This window comes from Haliotis asinina, chromosome 2, assembly GCF_037392515.1.
Source record: "Haliotis asinina isolate JCU_RB_2024 chromosome 2, JCU_Hal_asi_v2, whole genome shotgun sequence".
NCBI lineage: Eukaryota > Metazoa > Mollusca > Gastropoda > Lepetellida > Haliotidae > Haliotis > Haliotis asinina.
Window position 1 is genome coordinate 21150682 of NC_090281.1, and position 25372 is coordinate 21176053.

General features: G+C 37.9%; 1 protein-coding gene across 2 annotated transcripts; it reads right to left on the bottom strand.

Annotated features, from left to right (window-relative positions):
• Positions 1–23586, bottom strand: LOC137273384 (zinc finger protein on ecdysone puffs-like). 2 transcript variants are annotated; one of them, XM_067806013.1, is made up of 13 exons: positions 23486–23564; positions 20256–20739; positions 18933–19080; positions 17302–17372; positions 16841–16894; positions 15095–15160; positions 11368–11504; positions 11105–11180; positions 10648–10752; positions 10121–10252; positions 5590–5746; positions 3110–3231; positions 1–2849 (listed from the first exon to the last, which is right to left on the bottom strand). In XM_067806013.1, the coding sequence occupies exons 2-13, from the start codon at positions 20727–20729 to the stop codon at positions 2100–2102; spliced, it is 2292 nt and encodes a 763-aa protein (XP_067662114.1). In that variant the 5' UTR covers positions 20730–20739; positions 23486–23564; the 3' UTR covers positions 1–2099. The 2 variants fall into 2 exon arrangements, with proteins under 2 accessions (XP_067662114.1, XP_067662115.1); XM_067806014.1 differs by lacking the exon at positions 15095–15160 and having other exon boundaries at positions 23486–23586.
• Positions 23587–25372: the final 1786 nt, after the last annotated feature.

Genomic DNA, 25372 nt, shown 5'->3' on the forward strand with positions numbered 1-25372 from the left:
TTCTGGTACAATAACAATTTTATTTCTTATGTTTCATACATGTTGTTGAAAGCAAATGTCATGTGCTTAACTATCTTCAGGATGCTATAGTAGTCAACTCAAGACTTTTTGTTCAGCCAAAAGAACATTGCACTAATATTAGAGTTTTGATTCAATATTGATATCAAAATAGAAAAATACATAACTTGTATGGGAATATACCTTCCAAATGTTCAGTGAAATGATGCAGTGAAAGGAAAATCTTCAAATTACCAACATCAGCAACTGAAATGGTGCTTGATTTGCAGTAAATGTTGAAAGAGGACAGGCGATGTATTTTCCGTGCCTTGGATGTACACCTACAATTATACAGATTACACTCGCCACAATTCCCATATCACAAAAAGCAATATATTTGGCAACTAAAATGACAAGAAACATGTTTTTGCACCCCATAAAACTATTTCTCAATGGCACCCTCTCAATCTCACAGCTTCACATGGGCATGACCATTTTCAATCACTGTGCCTGTGAAGAGAAATCTTATTTCCGATGATGTAACAATTTCTGGAAGATTTGTCTGTCCAGGACATGTGAATCTTACCAGTCACTATTCTCTACACTCATAATAGTGTTTAGACATCCAGCTCACAAGTCTACAAGTGTACCGATTTATTAACAATACAGTGAAATGGCGCAACTATTGATGTTACAAGTCTGGATCATCAAAAACTATGGGCACACATACTACCTTGGAAAAAAATGCATTTCTATTGTTCTGGTCAACACAAAGAAATAAATTTTTGCACCTGAAAATATTTCATGGCAACTACTGAAATCTAATTGACAACTTTCAGCATAGTTAAATTAGCAATAACAAATATTAAAGGTCACATGCAACCAAAAAATCAAACATGAAATAAACACAGTTATCACATGTTCATGATAATAAAATGCATTGGTGATTGTGAAAAAAAACAACAAATAAAAACATATAAGTATAATCACAAATGAAAGGAGCAATATTTTGTACTTGTGTTTACTTCCCTTGAAATGAAGCAGCTGCGATACCAAACCCAGTCAGAACTGGTGGGTGTGCAGTCATGTGTAACACTGCCTGCCTGTCACTGGCAACTGTTCCTTTGCCGATATGCTCGTTTATGAAGCCCGATAGGTGTTAATTTCAAATTGCAAATGGTCAATGACTGAAGTTGTGCATTGCACAGTCATTAGCAGACAGGCAGGCAGACACATAGGTGTCAATAAACCAGACATTGAGTTTTTCTGTAACAAGTAGATTAATTACTTGTTTGTGTACACAACCAAGATTAGACTACTGCTCGTGACCTCATGCTCCAGACAGGCATACAGTTTCAAGTTTCGGGAGTCTACTCAATGCGCATTCTATGACTTGATAACATCATAATGAAATGTTTCAAAATTTGTGACGACATATTTTCCTAAAAACAGACACTGACTTTGGCAAGTTGCAGCAAGACCTTGTGCCATCTTCTTTGGAGTGAAAAGTATTAAGTACATTTAGGGTGACAACATGCAAAGCTATTTAATGGGAACAGTCACTTAGTAACATGTACACTAGACAACTGAGCGATAAAGCTGTGATGATTCAATGATTGCACTGACAACTTGATGATATAGCGTAGAACAAATGAGCTGATTTCTGTGGAATTCACACTGGAGACTTGTCTGTTACCCATTCCAAATAGGTACAAATGCCAAATATGTAAACGTATTATGTACAAGTGAAGGATGAAAGCAACACAGAGCTGCTAACGAACAATTTAACAAGTATTCTAAAACAATGTGAACAGCATGAAAATAGCCCAGTCCAAAATTTGTTGTATGAAACAGGAACAAGAAGGTGAAGCGACCTTTGAAGAAACAGAATTGTAGACTGCATTCTGACAACTCAAACCCTGGATGACATGTGTCTTGTACAATTCACATGACATGATGTACGTTCTACATTTTATTAAGCCTCAAAAGATAAGCAAGTGACAACAATATTTACCAAAGAAGCTTAATTACATGTGTCTCACAATACAAAGGTAATTCACACACCCCACTCTGGCATCCTCTCACAGATTCATCCAGTTCATTCACTTTTTCCCCCTTCTTCCTCTCCGCCCCACTCCTCGGCCTCTTCCCCGGCCTCTTCCTCTAACAACAGGAGAGGTATCAGTGGCTGGAGCTTCTTCAACAATTTCATCAACCTGCTCTGCTGCCTCCTCAGATTCTTGGACAGGTAGCTCTGTGTCCTTCTCCTCGCCTGCTGTCTCTGAGCTCCCATCTGCTAAATCTATAATAGCAGTGTCATCTTCATCAAATATATCTCCCAGCACATCTCCAGCCTCTGACTCATTATCATCCTTCTCCAAAAGCTTCTCCTCTTGCTCTTCCTCTGTCAAATGCTTCTCATCCGCCTCAGGATAATCATCACGGTCAGCCTTCATATCTTCCATAGCTTCCTCATCCTGGTCAAATTCCTCAGCAGCTTCAGAAACTTGACCTTGAGCTTCCTCTGTCTCACCTTGACCTTCCTCTGTCTCACCTTGACCCTCCTCTGTCTCACCTCGACCTTCCTCTGTCTCACCTCGACCTTCCTCTGTATCACCTTGGCCATCCTCACTTTCAACTGGACCCTTGGTATCTTCACCATTCTGGTTCTCTGTCTCTTCCAGTCCCTCAGCTTCTGTCGCCTGTTTCTCAGTAACCTCCTTGTCCTCCCCCACCTGCTCAGCCTGGGCACTGTTGGTTTCCTCTTTTCCCTGTTTCGTTTCATCCTCAGTACTGACAGTTGATGTCTTCTTCTGAGCCAAAGCTCGTGCCTTAGCAGCATTTTTGGCCTTCTGAAAATACACAAACACAGATGACAACTCTGCACCAAAGCTTGGGGCACGTATCAGTCTTTCCGAGAACATATTTTCACTTTAATTAGCCATCCCCAATAGAAAATTATGTGTGACTGAGAGCTGTGTCTTTCATTCTTTGACTTTCAATAATATCAAATGTATTACCCCAGCAGTATGGCTTATTCTGAGTTTCCATAATGACTTATTCCTGATCTCCATCAGTCAGTAAAGATACTGCAGATGGCTGCCTACTTTACCTTGAACATGTTGAAGTGTGCCTGTGACTGACAGTGGGTAACCTTGGCTGCTGTTTCGGTGTTGTAGAACTTGTGACACAGCTTGCAGAAGAATCCAGACACAGGAATAACATAGTTCTGACCTGAAGGAAAAGTGTGGCAAGGTCTCAATATGAAGTCTTAACAAATACCACCATACAGCCATAATAAGCAAAAACAGCTGTTTCATCAGTATCACGTTTTGACTTCAATATATTTTCAGAAGACCGTCGTGATAAACTCATCACTTGAACAAGCTGAAGACTTAGATGTTTTCCTCATCAGGCAATAATTGTTCATGACATTCCATATCACATTCTCACCTAAAATCTATTTCACTACACCTCAAGTATTCTATAGGCACCACTGGATAGTTCACTTACACTATCAAAAGATAGAACCTGTCCCAGCCAATGACAATACAAACCGTATATAAAACATGACACATTCAGTGTTGATGGAGTAAAGGATACTGAGTAATACAAGATACCTCTTTACCCATTATAAATGAATAAGTATTGCAGGTATGTAATGGGACGCATCCTTTATTACTAGTGTTTCGATTTGCATTCTGTTATAATTAGCACTGTGCTTTACTACTGAAATCATGGTTCAGATTCTGTGATACATTGGGTCATCCAGAGTTATCTTCCCTCGCATTACCTGACCATGCTTTCCATTGCAACAAAATGTGCCCAATCACTAACATACACTAACACTACACTACATATTGCACTGAAGTGCATTCTGTTGAAGCAAACAACACTGACAATGAAAATCATGTTATACTATTACCTTTATCATTATATTCACAAACCTTTGTTACAAAAGGTCAATTAAACATTCCACATTAAGGCTCTATGTGAATATATATATCAGTAACCCACTGGCGTACACCTACAGTCATACATAATTGGGACGAGGAGCCTGTAAGTGTTGTGAAACAGCAACTCAGGTGATAACTATTATGATTCTATGATGCATGCATTGGGGCACAAACATTCCAGTCAATATATCACAATATGCATTGCAATATCTGTTTAATCATTGCCATATGTCGCAATACGAGAACTAGAAAGTGTTTTTAATTGTGAAAACAGACAACTCCCCCTTCCCCAATTCAATATTGAGACCTCAAACAATTCATTTGTATCATTCAATTTTAAAATCTATAAGTATGAAAATACATATCATTGATAGCATGTTAGCATGTTTATAAAGTCTTCATTTCAAAGTTTTTATATTCATTTGAACTTAAATGCTCAAGAAATCAACAACTCCTGTTATATTGTACAGAAGATTCTGAATTCTAATTGATTCTACTGTGAAATGCATTGATGAATCTGTGTTTTCAGTTACAGAGGTGTGTACAGTCAATAAAAATATCAACAAATTCAAACTCAAATCAATCCCCCCTCAAAAAGACAAAGTCCAAATCAAATTGTTGCCATGAAGAAACAAAACAAATACAAAAAACAACAAATAAAAAAACCAAAAAAACAAACAAACAAAAACAAAAACAAAATTGAAGAATAATAAAATTGTAACTAAACCTAAAACAAATGTCTCCCAACCCTTTGGGCGAGACATACATGTTTACTTTCTTGTAAAGCTTCATCAGTATCACGTTTTAGCTTCAGTACTGTCAGAAGACCGTCGTGATAAACTCATCACTTGAAGAGTTTTAGTTTTCAAAGAAGCAACGTTAACAGAAGCAATGGCAATTTGTAAAGAAGGACAAGTTTAAATCATATCATATATTTAAATGTTCATTAAAAGATTGTGGAAACCTACTCTACACTAAGGGAGAAAACTGAAACAAGTTTGGATAATGGTACGTCACATTCATCACGATGAACAGTGATTAGTAATGGCAAAATTATGGTTGCTTCTAATAAAATATTTCAAGGACTAGTAATGCTGCTATTGGGAAAAAAGTATGCTTTGTGAAGCATCTAGAAAAGTAAGTAGTTGTGAACTTCGAAATTGATACTTTAAAACTAAAACACGAATACTTTTGGTTCATTTACAATGTTTGTCCCATTCTTTGACCAGCTAGGAAATAACCTTTCATATTATGCATTAGGGCACTCAAATTCCTTGTCCAATCAATTTGTATAGTTGAAATGCTTGACAATACTGGCATTTAAGAATTACTATTTCAGCTGAAAATTCTATATTTGCTTATTCTCATACCATTAGAATTTTAACTATGATTTACTGTTTACATGTTCAAAAGCTACAGATCTAGATTTCCAGCTATATAAGATGACAACCTGTCAAAAACTGATACTTTGAGCTACAATCCTTGATATGAAGGATAAGGTGACACAGCCTGACAACAGATCCACTTGGGAACCATATACCAGAACAGACGTCTAGGTACGTTTAAGACCCTTCCTACAGGTTTTCTAGAACTTTCACAAGGAACTATATAACCCTGCTGAAGTAAGTGAACTCACCAACAGCAGTATCTGGTTCAAACTGCAACTCAGGACATAGGTCCACCTCCTTTGTGTCAGATTTGGCTGCTGATTTTGAAGTTCCAGATCGGGATGTCTCAGACCTGCCTAATGATCTAGGGGAATATCCAGGTCGAACTGCTGTCCTTGGTCTGGACTGAAAGTAATGATTAAGAAATGATCTCCAAATTGTATTCTAGTGCACTGCACTGATAAAATTAAGAAGACATACACACAGAAATTAAGAAATTTAGATGCCTGTCCTCTAGGATGGCAACGAATACAAATGTGGTGAATACAAATTGTATCACAACTATTGGGTAATGAATACCAATAATTACCATATATACCCGCGTATAATGCAAGTTTTTCGTACCTGGAATGATGGGGTCAGGAAGGGGGGGGGGGGGTCACATTATACACGGGGTATAAGATGTTACGTTTTTTCCAGCTGTTTCACTTTCAGTTTCCACTGATGATGTCAACCGGCATTTGATAGCCATCCAGGCACTTCACAAGAAAACTTCGCATTTAGCCCGAGGTAACTGTTAATATCCGAAATAAAGACCATTTTTATCTTGTTGCCTTGTTTTTTCACTTAAATTCTCTGCAAATACCGATACTCTGACCACCGATCCAGATATACAAATTACATGCCAGCTGACACGGTAAACAGACATGAGAATGACAAATTGTGAAAAAACACTGCAAAATTAAGCCAGGGTCAAGGGGCGGGGGCTCTTTCCAGACATTCCGAACTAAATTTGTTCTATGCAGACGAGACAAGGTCTTTTAGACGATTCTCAGTTTCACCTCGCTTGATAATGGTAGCCATTTTCCCGCGAAATCCTGTTTACCACGGACACAAAGGTACGGCAATTCACTCCTTATACATTACCATTAGAATAGGTTACTGATTGTGCCGTATACTAGAAACTGGGGTTCCGAAACTTGACACATCACTTAAGTTTCGCTGGTTGGGTCTCCAAGTTAGAAATATGAACTCCACACACAGTTAGCAAACACTTCCTGTGTTTCACGAGCAGGATCGCCTCATATTTCTTTTATGTATTTAGTATATTACTTCCATATTTTTATGTATTTAACTTAAATAATCACTGCAATCACGTTGTTCCTTCAGAAAAGTATATGGTTACATGCCTATACTGAAATACACGGCAAAATAGACAAGCATATAACCAGTAACGAAAATACATTTTGTTTGGTCCCTACAGCACACATGACCTCCTTGTTTTGGAGTTATACCCACGAGACAAGGCTTCGTAGAAAAAACAACAATGCAAGACAAACACTTATTTATTGGATGTGTGCTTCATTCTAGATCGTTTTGGAGTAATACGCTCCACAAAGTTTCATATAAAAACAATAACGCATGACAGAACACATTTTTATTGGCGCCGGTGATGTGCTTCATCCGTGGTCGCATTATACACAGGGTATATAATTTATCCTCGATTTTGAAGGGGTGTAGAGGGGGGCATGCATTATACGCGGGTATACATGGTACTCAAGAATACAACATTGTTGTTAAGTGACTGATGCACAATATGGAACCATGTTGACTGTTCATTTGTCATAGTAGTAACCAGTGATCTGACATGACACACAATTTGGTATGTAATGGACTAATCATGGCTATAGTCCACATAACCGTGTGCAGTCTTTGTTAACAGGACTTGCTCTACTGCAAGGCAAGGAAATATTCCATTCTCACTTTGAAAAAGGACATATAGGCTCTTTTTACCATGCTCCATTAAAATATTGTAAATATTCATTCATGTTTGGTTCTGGTGACCACAAATAACGAATTGAATTCATGAAGGGCTTACAGTTCGATTCACCCAATAAGCGAGTATCATAACAGCCTTACTGTCCTCCCTTCCCCATTTAAGCTGTCCACTTTGATCAGTGTAACTAAACTTAGCCTCAGTATTGTTCATTACAACCCTCTACTGAGGTAACCTTTGAGTGACCTCTGACCGTCCAATCAAACGCAGGACGGCCAAACTAATCAGACAACAGCTACTGTTCAGGGTTTTGCCAGTACAAAATTCCCCAGTCACTTAAACAGTTCTGCATATAACTCATATACTTGACCTGTCGTATATACCTTATAACTTTCTAATGACATGCTTACAGTCTTCCAATGTTTCTGCAAGCTGACATCCTGGAATATTGACACATACACTATTTTCAGCAACTGTTTACTCACTGTTGACAGTGTTGTAGCGTGCTCCATGTTCATCACCCAGAAGGGATCGTATGGAAAAATACCATTCAGAATTCGGGTACAAACCTTTTTGAAGTAAAAGTTCCAAAGGCATGAGCGTATGTCTACTTTCGCAATTTAGTAAGCTGTGTTCTGATTGGTCAATCTCAAAGGTCACCTGACATGACCTCCTACTAGAATTTGTTAGACTCAGTAGTGGGAAGTAACAAATAATACTAAGTTTACTTAAGGCCAGACACTGCACCTCACATATGACAAAATGCTTTTGAAGTATTTCTTAGGTTTAATTAGTTTCAACTTAGAGGTATACATGTTAACAATTGAAAAAGAGTCTTTTCCAGGTGATGATGCCACTGGTTGCCATGGAAACATCCAAGATGGCCGCCGAAAGGCTGAAAAATGATGAAATTTAGTGAAAGTTTTTCTCTAAAACTAATAAAGATATCTAAATAATTTCAACTTTACATCATAGCTTGGGGTGTGTAGGGTGCAATGACAGAGAGAAAATATTTAAAAAAGACTGTTAAGTTATTTAAAATTTTGTTCTAAAAACATCACTTTTTGGAGTTGATTTTTCACTCATATTTTATTTTTTAAAAAGAAATCGGGGGAAAAAATTTAAAAAGTCTCTCTGTTATTGCATAAAGTAATCAACTGCCTATATGTACACAAAATTTCATTCAAATTGGGTGATTAACAACCGAGAACTATGTGCACTAAGATCGCTAATGACGTATATGGAGAAAATGAGGAAATAAGTTTGGTCATGTTTTTCTTCTGCTTTGACACCAGACAAACACATTCAGAATCTCACTTTACTGAAGGGATGTATTCCAAATACATGAAACAATTCATATACAAAAAAAATAAAATAAAAAAAAATTAAAATCCAGTTCACATTACAACAAGTACTTAATTGCCTCAAGACAAACTCAGTCCCTTCGCACCCATTGGTATGATCGATCAGTTTGGCATACATTGTCACAGAAATGAGATTGAAGGTTTTCAAAAGATTTAAATTTTGAAAGTTTTATGCGTGAATATCTACTCTTACCTTCAAAGGCTCCAGTGGGAATGTGGTCCCTACCATGGTTTCCGACGCATCGAAAATGTCAAAGCTGTCAGAATCTAACACAAGCTTGATCGTGCTGTCAACACTTGTCGCACCACTGACACTGTATTTGAAGCATGTCTGCCGCAACTGCGCCTCGTATTCTTCACGTAGCCGTGCTTTGACTTTGTTAATCTCATTTTTACAGAATACAACAACCGTTAGTCAAGAATATCTCAAATACGATGTTTCTCGGTCAATATTTTCGCTAAGCAGACACCATTTTGAATGCTACCGGGAAAGGGCGATGTTTTGTTGATTTGCCGAATGGTGCATTGTGGGATACGTTTTGCCATATAAGGAAGTAACGAAGATTGCCGAATGGTGCATTGTGGGACATTTCGCCTTGCCGAATGCTGCACTGTGGGATACTTCGCCTCATAAGGATGTTTTCGTACAGAATACCTATCGCGGGAAAGTGAAGATATCCGCACGTGGAATATCTATTTTGAATGTTTTTGACCAGCAACATGGCGGAAACGATCAGCTTTCTAGCGATGTATAACATGAATGGGTTCGTTTACGCTAGAGGGGCGTGGTTACGGGTGAAAGATCAGTGTTTACAGAGTTTGATTACACACATATTTAACTATTTCCACAGATATGATGATGTTTTTAGGGGTTTATATCAAATTTAAAGACATTATATCGAAAACAGCATGTTGTATCGCGAAGTACATGTGTTAAATAAATGAAAAAAATCAAAATCTCGATTTTGATAAGATTGAAGCAAAAATGTCAATTTAAGGTGCCGTGTCTGGCCTTAAACTGCCACACTGATAAGTGTTACATACTGGGAACCTATACTATTCAAATATAAGACTATCTACTTTATCAAACTTCATCAGTATCACGTCATAACTTCAGAAGTGTCAGAAGACCGTCGTGATAAACTCATCCCTTGAAGATAAGCAAAAATTAAGCGTGTCATTAAAAACTGCCATTTGAAAAACTATTATGTGTAATCTGGCTCATGATTAATTAGGATGTTGTATCTGTGAAAGGATTCTCTTTGAGTTCAATTAATAGAGCTCCATAGTGAATCATACATCCCTGTTCAAAGGTGGTACAATGGACACTTAGAGCAGAGAACAGGTCAAGTTTATCCAATGATGGGAGATTCCGGACAGTGTTGTACTTTTCAAGGAAACTTCAGTAAGTAACTTTACCCTTCTGTTCTCTCCATTTGGACTGTAACCAACACTGTCCACTGTAACTAAGTTGGATGATCGTTCTGATCTCGTGTCAGTCCGCCTTGAATCAACATTTGCTTCTGGCTTCTTTCCGTACTTGGCAGCATTCTATTTAAAACAAAGACACTTAAAGTAGTAAACATTTCAACGTAATAATCAGATGTCATTCAATTCAAATACACACTTAATATGCGAATAAGGTTTGTGTAACGTGAAAAGAGAAGAATTATCACCTGTGGTAAGTGGTGTAGCATTTGGCCATAGACATGCAAAAGAAAAGAAAAGAAAATAAACAAGATCTTCAATAACATTTTATGATTGCTAACATTCACACTGGTAAAGCTTTCACCCTAGAACGCAGGACAAAAAATACTTCATGATGGCACTATCTCGCAGAAGGTGACCTCGTCTCATAATCTTTCCAGGTCGAGTCTGAAGATCAAAGGGCTGAACAGGGAGTAGAAGTCTCTTACTTTTCATTCCTTGACTTATTTAGTACTCACCTCTTTGTGAATCTGTCTCTCTCTGTGTTTAAGGACCTCAGAGAAGTTCAGGAAGTTCTTCACCCCACACCAACCACACCCCTTCCTCACCTGCATCTCCCGCTTCTGAAACACAAAGTTGCAATGACACATTGCACATACACCACCTTCACATAAATCTATTTAGAAACTTCTGTCAAATTCACAAATTTATAACAATCCTGCTAAATACAATTGAAATATATGCACATAATCATTAAATTAACACTGTATGATGATGTCAAGGCCTATGAAGGCATGCCAAATCATGCACAACAGAGACTAGTGATGGGGTATTATTAGTTTATCTTAAGGTCGAATGGTTACTCTGGCAAATTCTCTTATTTTTTTTGTTAAAACTTGTGTATGCACGCCATCTGTTTTATGCCCTCAAATCGAACCCTGTTACAAGTTTCTTGACATGCTATATCCAACATACCTTGTGTAGAGTGGTCAGCTTATGTCGCAGGAAGGGAATGCTGAGCTCCTGGTCACACACCTTGCAGAAGCCAACTCTAAAGTAAACATACTTCACTGACTTTTAATGTTACACAATATTTGACACAGAGTTCTGGACCGAGAAATAGGTTCAACAGTTGATGAAACATGAACACTGTTGTCCACACAGCCAAAATCAATCAAGAGATTTGAATGCAGATCAACATAGCATAAACTGCATGATGGGTTGTCATTGTTACAAACCTGGTACTTTCTATGCGCTTCAGATGCTCCTGTGCTTTGAGGCGTGCCTCAACATGACTGGATTTTTTGCTTGTTGCGTTCAAGACGTCAGACATTCTGTCCTTGTGCCTCGAACTGGACATGTGATCACGGAAGTTCTGCAACACCAACAAATAGCTTGTTACTTACATGGTGCTTGCAAGTTATGGAAATCATCTTGCAGCCTACCGTTGTCGATGCCTTACAGGCATGCATACAATGTTCCACAGTTATATACTGAAGTGTAAGGTAATAAGCTACTAGCAATACTCAGATACTACCATGCCAGCTGGCGCTAATACAGGCATTTTATCTTTGAGCAAAATTGGGTAGTGAACCATGCCGATTGTGTCTTAACTGAATATTCAGATAGCTTGGTCCACCATCAACAGTAACAAGCTGCTTAACTTCACGTCACTCTCTCTACTCCCTGCCCCCTCAAAAATTAACACAGGACTGAAACACTTATACTCCTGTCAAACTGTATTCGTACCATTTTCAAAACTGAGATTTTTGTTCTCTTAAACTACTACACATTATAATATTGCATTCGCTGCAATAATGTAAAACTATGCACCTATGCATGCACACGCACGCACGCTCCCTCACTCACTCGGGGAATTTTCTAAATGCCAATTTATGACTACTGATATAAGGTGCAGACTTTGAACCAGTGTACAATACAGGAAGCCTGCGAGTGAGCAAGCAAATGGTTTTACATTCCTTTTTGCAATATTCCCACAACTTCACAGAGGGGAACCCTGGTAATGGGCTTCACATATTGTACCCATGATTGGAATCGAACTTTGGCCTTCGGGGTGACAAGCAGACACTTTAACCACAAGACTACCTCACCGCAAATAAAGCCCACAAGGCAGAGAATGAGTATGCATGCCAAAGAAGGGTTGACAACGTATGATGCATTATCATTCAAAGAATACATTACAGGTTTTATACATGCAGTTCTAGCGAAAACTACATGCCAAAATGTAGTAGTTACATATGCTAGCAGATGGATCATCAGTATTTTGACGTTTCATAAAATATTGAAGAACTTATGCAAAACCTCCAGTGCATGACACTACCGGTCAAAAACTACTACTACACTATCAATGTATTAGCATGAACAGATTGCATGCTTTTAGCTGAAATGGAAGAAAATAGCTTTCAGATATTGAGAAAAACTATCTACAAGTAGATGCTCTAAACAATTCCTCATAATCTATCTGTTTATTCATAACCTTGCAAACAAACTATTTTGAAAACTGAAAATCAAAACTATGAAATACAGTGTTAGAAGAAATAATGAAAGCAAAGTGCAAATGAACACACAGGTGAGCATGTTATTACAACTCAACAGATACCTGTCGGTCATTCATGTAGACATGACAAGTAACATGTTTCAATATTTAAAATAGTAACAGAATCAAGGAATAGTGACAGAAATGAAGCCAGATGGAATGTTTACGCACAGACCTGCAAGAGGCTATCAAGATGAACAGGACAGTACAGAAGTGGCTAGAAAGTGTAGTACTGATTCACTCCCAAGACAGTGACAGGAAATTGATAGGGAGTGAAACATTATCCATGATGTAGATGAGAGCAGAAGTGTTGGATCAACAGTGCTGACAGACTAGAAGACAAACTGTGCGATTGTGAGTAGGACAGCATACCAGGGCCTCAATACATCAAACTTCAAGTTTGGGAGTGACAACAGCCTTAACATATAGAAGGATGAGGCAGAGTTCTGCTGGATTCATGGACCATGTAGGTCAGATTTGAAGCCCACAAGCCACTAAGACGTTTTGGCTTTTAAACTATATTGACCCAACAGCATGTGTCTTCAGGGGGTACCAATGAGTCCATACACTCAGAAGCATTTCCAAAATGCTTTTCTCTTACAAGTACCTCACATTTGACATGACAGCTGTGTTGCATGACAATCTGAGAGAGACAGATTAAGAGGTCAGATCAGAAAACAAGAAAACTTGGAAAATAGAAGAAACTTTATCTGACAGAAATTACATTCATAATGTTTTCACAGAAAACTTACCTTGGATTTTCACATAGTAAACCTACATAAATATTTGTGTTCTAACCTTAAGTCCCCATGCATCCATAAAAATCGTTTGTACATCACTACAAGAATCTAGCAGCCACCACACTTGCATGTATGTCAAGAGCTTAGACAGGTAATTGAAAATTTCAGCTAAGCCTTCATAAAGGAAACAAAAATCTTGAATTATCATACAGTCTTTGCCATTTTTTTCAATTTTGTAATGACAATTTTAAGAAAAAGCCTATTTTATCTGACAACAGCACCCAGAGAGATGATAAATGGGGAGAAAACAAAACTTCCTGTAACGATGAAAAACCATGAACAAACATTGTTGGATTCTTGCCTGGTCAAAAAATCATGAAGGAATGATTACCACTGAAGTTAACCTTTTCAGAAACAAGAAAAAAAAAAGGTCACATAGTTGGTTCTAAATTAGCCTTTCTTCAAAATTACCTGGACAGAAAACTTTGAACTCTGACATTCAATGCAAGGGAGATTACCCATGTCCAACCAAGATAGGGTTTTTGCAAGGAGCTTTAACCCATTCCGAGTATAGTGGACTTACCAGCAAAGTGGCCCGTGTCTAGGCTAAAATCCCCAAAGCAAGGAGATGTTTATGTTGCAAGGAATGATCTACATGTCATGACAAAGCAGAAGCAGGAATCAGGATATTGTACAGAACTAGAAACCTGCATGGCCACATCAAACATCTTAGACATTATACCTCTTGTGTCAAGTACATAGGTGTGAAGGGATACAAGGATGGATACAGGACATTTGGACATGACAGCAGGCAAGATGGCAGAAACATTCCAGGTAGGAAACATGTAACCATGGTTACCGCCATGCACAATAACTACTGTTAAGCCAAATATAAAACCGGAACTTAGGAAAAACAGTATATCAAAAGGCAATCTTATGAGTTTGTTAATAAAGTGTTTCAAGAATTATCGTGACAGAATTATCAGTCCTGTGAGAAGGTGAGACCATGAATACTATGGTAACAAAAGGTGATACGTTATACGAGGGTATTACAGACAGATAGATAAGACTGTTTCAAAGTTTGATGTTTCTGCAGCAGTCAGCAATATTCCAGCTATAATGTGGCGAGTCTGCCTGAAGAGAAGCAGTGGTGGAAGACTAGCAGTGTTCCACACTTCAAATGTACACTATGAGGCGTGATAAAACAATCTCCTATCCAGTTTAGGACATGATATTATCAACCCCCAACTTTTGGGCTTGACAACATACTCATCACTCATCAAACCCTAGCAGTGGTCTTTCACTTCAAGAATGGGACTGAGGGAACTTTCAAGCTGGAATCTCCCATGGGATAAGTAGAGGGGTTTGGTTGAAGTACAGAATTTCAAAACTAAATAAAAGTACGTATAAATACAACATGTTACAGTAAAATCACCAAATAAAGGAAAATTAACAATTTCAGATCAAATAAAACATGAAAAAAGCATGTTTAGTTAAGTATTTGAACAAGGCAGTTTCCAATGAAACACAAGAGGCAAATGTTTAAGAGTATCTAGATAAATGAGCCCAAGAGTGGGGCGGGAAAGTGGCAAAATTAGTGCCCCGCCCACACAGCACTGGGGCAGAGCACTGGCAACACACAAGAGACGGTGTGAGTGACAGAACTACCTGTTCATTGCAGCACTCCATGTTACACACATGGCAGTAGAAAGGAGATTTCTCACCGACTGGTGGCTGGAGAAGAAGATACGAGAAATGAGATGACAGTGGCTGCAGTAGGTAGAGCAGCTGAGGTCCAGCCAGCTGGATGGAGCTGGCTTGTAAGATTAAACCATGGCTCAGGTAACAGGGAAATGATTTCCCAAGAAATAAGAGGCACACCATCTATGTGAAAATACTTGCAGGAATGATCTTAACTGGGCAGATGCCCAATACTGATATAACTATGAAGTCTACATTCAGGACAGTAAGAGTACAGGCCGAGTTGAATTAATCACTATTAATGCATAATTGTTCTGATTACTAAAGAATGAGTTTGATCAACTAAACAATGATAAATCTGTAAGATATTTTACTTCAACTTGGATAGGGTGACACTATCAATGTAAATATCTATATTTAATGAAATCACTGTTTACAGTGACACTGTGTCAGATAACATGATCTAACTAATGAGAAAGTGTAAGGTGTCAAGGGATTAAACTAAGAATGACAATTCGGATTAGGACAGTATTTTCGTAGTTAACACCACTATCAGCAATTAAACAATATTCCTGCTAAGTGACACAGGTCTGTAATTTTCAAGTCTGGACCAAACAATCCAGTAATTAACACTTCAAGCATTGCTATCATGTCCTTCGAGTCAGCAAGCCTGATGTCACCACCTAATCCTTTCATAACAAGCATGGGATGTTGAAGATCAATTTTAACCCACATTTTCACAAGTAGGACTATATTTTTTTCAAGAACTCTATAAATAAATATGCCACCTCCTGTAACAATACTACCGTTTAAACCAACTAGCTCAACACACACCACTTCTAGTATTAATGGTGGCAAAAGTGTCTGAGGGAAAATAGAACAGGGAGAGTTTCATGCATGATTCAAAAGCAGAAAACTACACTCTTCAAGACAGAACATTAATCAGAATAAAAAAATCAGTGTGTTGTTTCTATTTCTCTGGCAAATTCAGATAAAAACAGCATGCATGTATTGTTTCTAACACAGGAACATGTGTCTTTAAGCTGCAACAAAATCCACTGAAATCAATCTAACAAACATGATCAAGCTTATAGATGCAGGCTCAGTTCAGTTCCATATAATGTACATCAAGAATAGTTTCAAGAACATCTTAAACCATCATCATTAAAGAGTAGAAAACCAGACACAAAAATCACAAGAACATAAGGACCATTTATCCCAACAGAATAAATATTTGACACTACAAATACAAACAGTTAATACCATTAAGGACCATCTTGTGGAATGTATGAATGTTGCTGCAACATCCTTACATAAGTTCCTAATGATTGTGAAATAAATAGGGTAGAACTATTCTTAGCCCTTCTTGAAACTTTCGATATCCAAACCAATTTATTTCAATGTCCCTCGGCAAATCCAGTTGTTTTGTGAACACAACTACTACATGAAGATAAACATTTTCTAAAGTGATGACATACACGTTTCATACCCAAAGCGACAGAACTTAGATGAAGACAACCACATACACCCATGAAGCTTTCCCTAACATGTGTTTATGACTATGAAACTTTCCAGTTAATGAACATATAAGACCTACTTTTAGGTGACACGTGTTAAAACTTCATCAGTCTAAGTAAACCGTATCATATTCTACACGTCCTATCAAGTCGAGACAAAGAACATGCAATAGAAAGAGCTCTGGATTAACCATACCCTCTGTCCACGATCATCACGCCGATAACTGTCTGCTAGCTCAAGCCCCGGCATCTGGATAACAAAAAGTCAGATAAGATGTCTTTACAACAAGGCATGAAATGTGCTTTGGATCTGTGTAAACCACTTTAACCCCAAAATGTTAATCTGTTTGCAAAGAAATACGCAGGGAGACATTTGACAACACTATTATACTATACTGTTGTTACCCAAGCAGATCTTCGTGGGAGTAGTCAGGTACTCTTTATTATCTGATAACATACTTAACATGCATTTGATTTAGGTATCTCAAATATGTATTAAACACCAATGCTTCACTGTACCAAATAATCCTAATATAGGCTTGCAAAGTTGGTGAATGTTTTTGTCCATACTGTAAAACATGTTCAAGACACTTTATGTCTACCAGGAGGAAGTTAACACTTGCAGAAACGTCAAGAACATTTCAGAATCATACAAACCTCATCATCTGTTGGCTTGGCAGGATCATATTCTTCATGGTCATTCCTACTCCTTCGGCGCGGTAATTCATCTATCAGATATTGTCAAGAATTAGTTTACACTGGGTGATACATAATCACAAGGTCATTCTGGTAAAAGTAATAAAAAGATCCTTGTTTTATTACAAACGTTATATATATATAAAGCAATTATGTTGAAAGTCACTGACCACGAATCAGAATATATCCCTGCCACTCCTTGTTATCCCAATTACAAGTAACTAGTTACCTTCAGACTGTTTCCAAATAAATGTTATCCACACAATATGTTCATGGTTGAACATTTACAGGAAGCTACATATTAGACTGTGCAGCAAGGTTTTATTTGCTATTTTAATTTGTTTATTATTTTGACCAGTAGTGTAAACATAGACAACATACATGCATATGGATTCATGAAAATGTAACAGAATTTTCAAAGCTGTTTTTTTTATAGGCTGCAGCAGTCTTTCTGGAGAGTAAGCATGACAAAATGTTTTGTAACCTAACACCTCATGAGCAACCATTTCTTGTGCACATTTGTAAATTAATCATAATTTGGTATTACCCATGCACATTCTGAAGTCTTATTTCATCAGCTGTTCAAAAACATGCAATTGTCACACTTATCCTGGCCAAGTTAAGCAAGACAATCAGCATGTTATCAAATGACAGGGTCAACAACAAAGGTTTCCAAACTAGCATATTAATCCCAAATTTAAGAAAATGCTGCCGATCCTTCAGGAATTAACTACAGCAAGACAGAGGCAGCTTTGTAATTGCTGCTGAAGGGAAACCTCTCAAAGAACAACCGAATCCCTCTGAACTTCGGATCCCATGGACAGAACTGGACTGCATGCTGTTGTAAATCCTGAACGAAAACCCTAGGCAAAATGACAACATCCATGTGCGGACTGAAAACAGGTCTTGTGCCTTGTCAGGTCATTCAAACAGCTTGTCATAGTTTACAAACACTAATACACAAAAATTTCATGAATTTACAGTGTTTGTTGAATCAGCAAGCAGTGGTATCTAAGTCAAAGAAATAGTCCACTTGAAGATATTTATCATATAAACCAAAACATCTCAACTCTAGGGATGGTGGAGAAATCACATGTGGATCATAAGCCATATGGATAGAAACAGCATAGTCCACTAGTTCAAGACCAGGTCAAATCCAGAGGAGCAAGTTGTTTTCTAACAAACTTAACTATTTTACGTAAACCACTAGTCCGAAATGAGTTGTGGGCTAGGTGGACATGACCAACTGTGTACTGTTGTTCCATGTGGTGATGTTAGGCTAGTGGTATCAACCACTAATTAGCAGCTTCTGCTGTCTAACTGATTGAGCATTTACATGACACTGCAACATCCAAAGACATGCAGGATGATTCTGCAATGGCTCATGAAGAAGTCATTCCCACCACGTGCTCCACTCCTGTGCAACCTGGAGGAGCAACCTAAGCCCTATGCGAGTCCTGTTGACAATGACAACTGGGCCACTGGATGTAATGACGATTCGAGGAAAGCTGATTATACCTGTCCTATAAACACATTAAACTTTGACTAGTTAGCGTGAATGCACATCCCTTTAAGCAAAGTACAACGTTTACCTGAATCTCGTCGACTGAAGCGACTAGGTCTATCTCTGCGACTTGTGTGTTCTTCTCGTCTTCGACTGGGAGAATAACGGTCCAAATCTCGCCTTCTATCGAAATCTGAGCTGCGGTTTCGCCCCCTCTGGTTGTCACTTGGGGAAGACTGAAACCATGACAGTTTGGGGCACATGTTGAGCAGAGTATTGGGAAGGGAGATGATTCCTAAGGCATGAATCTCCAGCAGCCACGTGATGATTGTGTTTTCACACGTCTCCACACCCCGTTATGGTGAAGTTATGAACTTGCACAGCAGCAAAAACCAACATGTTCAATCAGATTACATCAACATGAAAATATTTGTGAAGATTTTTCAGGAATACTGGTAGCTCTGAGCAAAACAGGAACATTTTGAATACCATATTGATTGGTAGAAAGGTTCACACTGAACCATATCAATGTGGAACTCAATACAAAAATAAGACACCATCAAGAACCCTATGTATATCTACAAAACTGGCAATGGTATGTATTGATGGATGGTATTGAGTATTTGAAGATGGTTCACTGTCAGATCAGTGGCAATGTGAACAGCCACATAACTGAGAAGCATCATAGAACATAAGTTGAAGGGAAAAATAACAAAAAATGATAAAGTTAAACTATTTGTTGTATAGATAGTAACTAGTCCAAAGATAAATTTCATAAAACTTGGAAGTAAAAATTGAAATATTCAAAATAAAATAGAATCATTCAATTCAAAACTGTGAAAGGAGAAAATTCCTGCATGCAATATATGCAAATGGAGCATGATCAATGTTGGCTCAGCTCTTATGTCACTTGATGTGCAGGAAACAAAGCTGCTGGAATGAAGTCAGTACAACTAAGCATGGCAACCTGTTGTCACTTCCAGTCTTCAGCTTGAATAAATCTGGCTTGAATGTTTATGGAAACCCATGGACTTACAGGTCCAACAGACCCTGCACTTGCCGGAGTGAAAAATAAGGTGTTGAAGCATTGAGAATGTTGCTAGGGAATGAACTCTCCTGAACACTTCCATGAGTTCTTGAAAATGCACAGAGTTCTTGAAAATACATCTGAAAGTTGGTTCTGAATGTTTGTTCTTCGGACATCATGAAAGACACTGTGACTGGATCCCTTTGGGTAACCATTATGAATTGTAGAAGTTGAAGGATATGAACAAATCTTGGTCCACATCAAGATCATGAAACATTCTTTCTGTAACAAGAATCAATGCTGCAAAAATAAAAAAGAAGTAGATAACATAATGCCTTTTCACTTCCGGCGACAAAAGCCAGAATTCACAACAAGAATACCTACCGAATCCCTTCGTCGACGCTTGACATCCAGGTCTCGGTTCATTGGCACTGAACGTTTGTTGTGTCGTGATGGCATATCAAGCAAGGAGGGAATCATTGACCGTGACATGCCTGGTGGACTGGGTAACATTGGGCCAATGCTACCAGGCATCCCCACGTCCATTATCAGCTGGTTTTGTTTCTGCAGCAAGTTGCTAGCCAAAGCCAACTGGGACTCTCTCAAACTAAGTTGCTGTTGAAGACGTCGCTGTTGAATCATGGTGTCGATGTTATCACTGCTGCCGCTGCTGGCCATCATTCCTTGCATGTTGTTGAGCCCCCCAATACCCATGTTGCTGCCTGACACCGGGGGTTCCCCCAGAATGCCCCTCCCTCCTGCTCCCATGCCAAGTGAGCCCATGCCTTGCATGTTCATGTTCCCCATTCCCATTTGACCCACATAGTTCTGTTGACCCTGGTTTTGGCCCCAGACCATTTTGCTGGATCTACAACAGAACACAGTAGAGAGTTAGCAAGTTACTTCACCTAAAAATCACTTGTCCCTTACTTACTGAAAATAGTATTTTTAACTTAACAGCCTCTACCATGTTTAGACTACATGATCCTAAATAAGACACACAGCTGTATCTACAACAAAACACAGTAGTGTGTTAACAAAGTACTTCACATAAAACCACAATTATTCTTTACTTACTGGTAACAGAGTTTACAACTTATAGCTTTTTCCATGTTTAGACTACACGAATCGAAATAAACAAATTTTGTGGACCAAACACAAACTGTTCTGCTGAAAGTGTCCTCAGGTAAGCTGACCCCTTTTGTCGAACATGTTTTCAATAGGAAATAAACACTATTACTTCATGTGAACAAACGTGAAAAAGATTTGAACAGTGAATATGCCAAATATGCATTAAAAACTTACTACACGTGATTTAGTTTCTTACTTGCATGTTTTTGATGGCATTGTATTACATAGATTGATTATGACTTCTGTGCATTTGTCTTGTACACTTAACTGAACAAAGCAATTAGCTGTGAAAACATATCTTCCCATGCTCAAGTGATTTAGTAAAACAAGAACAGAACTATAGTTCAATTAGCTTGAATTGATCAATGTGCAACATGATTTTGATGTAGATTCTACTGGCTAAATACGAACTATTATTTTTACTTAGCATAAACAAATATTTTGTGGTTTTTTTTCATATGCTGGCATTTTTGTTTCTTGCGTATTTTAACTTTTCCATAGCATATTTTAGGCAAATATGAAGCTTATCTGAAGCTCTGTAGGATACATTCTATCAGGGATGATCTACAATAGGTATAGGTCACTCGCTTGCTTTTTTGACCATTTGTACTAATTAACGTGAATGAATTATGTGAACGAATGAAAGAAACACTATAGTGAGTGAGTTAATATTTAACGTCACATCAGCAATATTGCAGCCATATTGTGACAAGAATGACTAATTATAAAAAACATGAATATATGGCAGACTCTAATATCCTGTCAACGAAAGACAGTAAAACTAACTAGAACATCACAGAAAAGAAAGTAAAACTAGTAATTACACCTAAAACAGTTTATGTATAGAGGACAATGGGCTATAGATTGCTAACAACTGAAGGTAGATCACCATACTAAGGACCATGGGGACTTACAGTCCATTTGCTTCCTGCATGAACCCTAGCTGGATTTACATCATTCCCTCAGCCATCAGCAATTTGGGAAATCTAGCCATACAATAAAAAGACACTTATTCTACGATTAAAACCGTGGAAAGTTTGAATTTACTCTGAATGTTTGTGGACTTACGTACCCTCTCAAGAGGACAATAGTTTTGTAGTACTTCAACCCTCTCTGAGGACACAGCCACAAAGAAACACAATAAAAGAAAGAAGTTGGTGAATGAATGAAAGAATAAATGATACACCGCAGCCTTCCCTCCCAAAATATGTTAAAGAATGCAAACGCATCACAAGAACACCTGTATTAACTCCAGCTGCTCTTTTTAAAAAATCTACTTTGAGACACTTTTGTTTACATTGATAATTAATTTGGATATCTTATTCCATATTGGCCATTATTGGGCGTGGAACAGACAGTAACAAAATTTTAACTGACACTGTCACACATCCCTCAAAAACAGAAAGTGTAAAACTGTCACAAAGTGTTCTAAACACATTTCCAGTTTTGTCAAATAACAACATCAACAAGAAAGAAAGAAGTTATGGAACCATAACCCTCAAGCATCAATGAAGGATCAGATAAGATCAGCGATATGTCATATTTTTCACACACCAACACGCCCTAACATTTTGTTACAGGTTATGAAACTATCATTATTACTTGCAAACACATTTCACCTAATAGTATATTCCCCTCATGAGAATTAAAGGTGTATGTGAAAGATGCTTTTGAAAAATAACTAGAAACACTCAAACAACGGATAGTATTATGTCAATGGCGGATCAGATCAGATCAGATCAGCAATATGTCACTTTTTTCACAGTCTCCCTGATTCTATCTGTCAGCAGTCTGGAACAGTTGAGTGACATCATGAAGTTCAGATTTGGGGCGACAGTTATGATTAAAGTAACGAAAAATTCACTATATCAAAAAACTTAGGAGATACACACCAGACACGTTTCAAAACAGTATGGTACATATGCAACATCAGCAAGAAACTGACAGTATTGCTTCCGAAGAAGCACAGGGTAAATTTGTGCCATATCATGTTGACAGTTGATTATGTGTATAGATACTGAAAAGGTTCAAATTTCTGTCATGCAGATATACCAAGAAATGATGGCATTTAACGTTTTCAGGTAAGGTAAATATTTTTCCAGTTACAAAGGGCAGAGTAATTCCTCCTTCAAATAGTCGAGCATACCACGTGTGTCAGATTTTGGCGCGCGTAGTTTCTGAGCAGACGCCGAAAAAAAACACAGCAGAGGTCTTGACTTTTGCAAAGCAGGAGTGTTTTTCATGTATCATGAATATTATGGCTCGCCTATAGAAGATTTCTCACTTACAAGAAATACTACTCTACGATCTATCCGATCCAAACAACGCGAGCGAGGTAGAAGGGCGTCAGTCGTCATCAAAATTTACTTTGCATAATAAGAATTCAGGCTTTCGTTTATCAGCAACAGGCCTTGCTACATGAACTAACTGAAACTTATATTTTAAAAATATGCAATTGGAAAATGTGTGTTTTGTTTGCAAACCTTTTCAACTATGGCAAGCTGTAAGTTTCTCCGTTGTTGAAACCAATAGGCTACGCGAGCGTGTCGTGTCTTGACTAATGGCGGATGAAAATAATCTCAATAGCAGAATGGTTTCTAAAGGTGTTCTACTTCTAAAACGAACAGGTTCATTTACCTAGATTATATTAATTTGGCGTCTCATTACTAGTGTATGCAAAAACCCTGGGTTCGATACAATCAGTATCTTTGTGATCGAGCATGAATGACTTTTGACTCGAGAGTAAATGTGCAATTTTCGCAACAACATTTCTTACTCTCTTTGTTGCGTTCATTACGGATATGAAATGTGTGACCGCATTTTCACAAAACATCGGGACTGCAGATGAAACAATCTGTCTACCATGCGGCGACGGCGGGTAGCCAGTCCGTGTTTGAAAGTAGATTTGGGTTTGTTTTCCTCAGTTTGACGACGTCGGTAATAAACAAAATATTGTATTCGTGCCCATACCATACTAAGTATACGACAGTTGTGCCTGGGTATCGGTATATTCTTTGCTCTCGCCTGACAAATACCAACATTCAGGCACTCGTGTTGTAAACATAGTATGACGTGGGCACTCACATAGTGTCCTATATTTATACCTTAAGTCGTTGTATGAAAGTAGAGATAAATATTTTTGTGGTTGTAGTACAGTTTTAAGTGCCCTATAACAATCATAGCGTGTGCTATTATTTTAAACTTGCTTCTCATTCCTGGTGAAAATGGTTAATAAATATATGACCAACAGTTTGGTTTAACCACACATACCCATCACCGTGAGAAAATAATACATCTCTTATGCTTATGGACCCGTGGAGGTCCGGTGTAGAATAGGCCTTCAGCAACCCATGCTTGCCACAAAAGGCGACTATGCTTGTCGTAAGAGGCGACTAACGGGATCTGGTGGTCAGGGGCGTCTTGGCTGACACGTCATCAGTTTCCAGATCGCGCAGATCAGTGCTCATGTTGTTGATCACTGTATTGTCTGGTCCAGACCCGATTCTTTACAGAGAACCGCCATATTGCTGAATGCGGCGTAAAACTAAATTCACTCGCTCACTTATGCTTATACCAAAGATACTGTGCTATACCATCTATTTGAACTAACATATTATAAGACAGTTTTGGAACGCGATTGTTATGCATGTTAAGAATTTTAAGCCAGTATTTTAAACATCTAATCTGTGAATTTATGAATGAATGAATGAATGAATGACTTTATTTTCTCCAAAATATATTCGAAAATAAAATAAGTATAACATCAGTCAGTTACATTTATCTAAATAAGATATTTACACAATAATGGTAGTTTAGAAAGTATACATATCAAATAACCCATGAAAGAATAAATATCGTTCGGAAAATGTAATATGATAGTTTGACAAGGCCAGGGATCTGAATTTTTGCACCACAAAAATTATAGGGGCATCTTCATCAAGCAATTCAGTTAATACATATACATCTACATCCAGTAGACAAAAAGTGTCATATAAAAATTATTTTTATTTTTTTGGCTTGTCACAGATTCACAGAGTAGATTGACGTGGGCATCGTGGTCATAGCAACGCTTATTACAAAGCATACATTTCTTTGAGATTTTGGCCTTAGAACCGACTGCATATTTCTAAACCATATGATAGAATTGGTTCTATTTGTCCAAGACGTTGTAAAAACAGGCTTAGTGTTAACATTCCAGTATTGTAAATAATCGATATTAACTAGAAAAGAGCATTTGTTAGCACGTAGGGATCGAGATATCATGAACACTTTTTTTTCATGTTGAAGGTATGATGAAAACGAACATCGTTTAATCGTCAACTGTTTTTACAAGTTGATTACAAAGAAACCATATAATTTTTTTTTAGAAA

Bases quoted from the DNA above. Each gene is read 5' to 3' on its own strand.
- LOC137273384 (XM_067806013.1), bottom strand. From the start codon at position 20,729: ATGGTCTGGGGCCAAAACCAGGGTCAACAGAACTATGTGGGTCAAATG. The intron at 15,161-16,840 runs GTATGGTTAATC...CTTCTTCTCCAG, and splicing joins GTGATGATCGTGGACAGAGG to CCACCAGTCGGTGAGAAATC. The intron at 5,747-10,120 runs GTAAAGTTACTT...CATTACTTTCAG, and splicing joins CAAATGGAGAGAACAGAAGG to TCCAGACCAAGGACAGCAGT.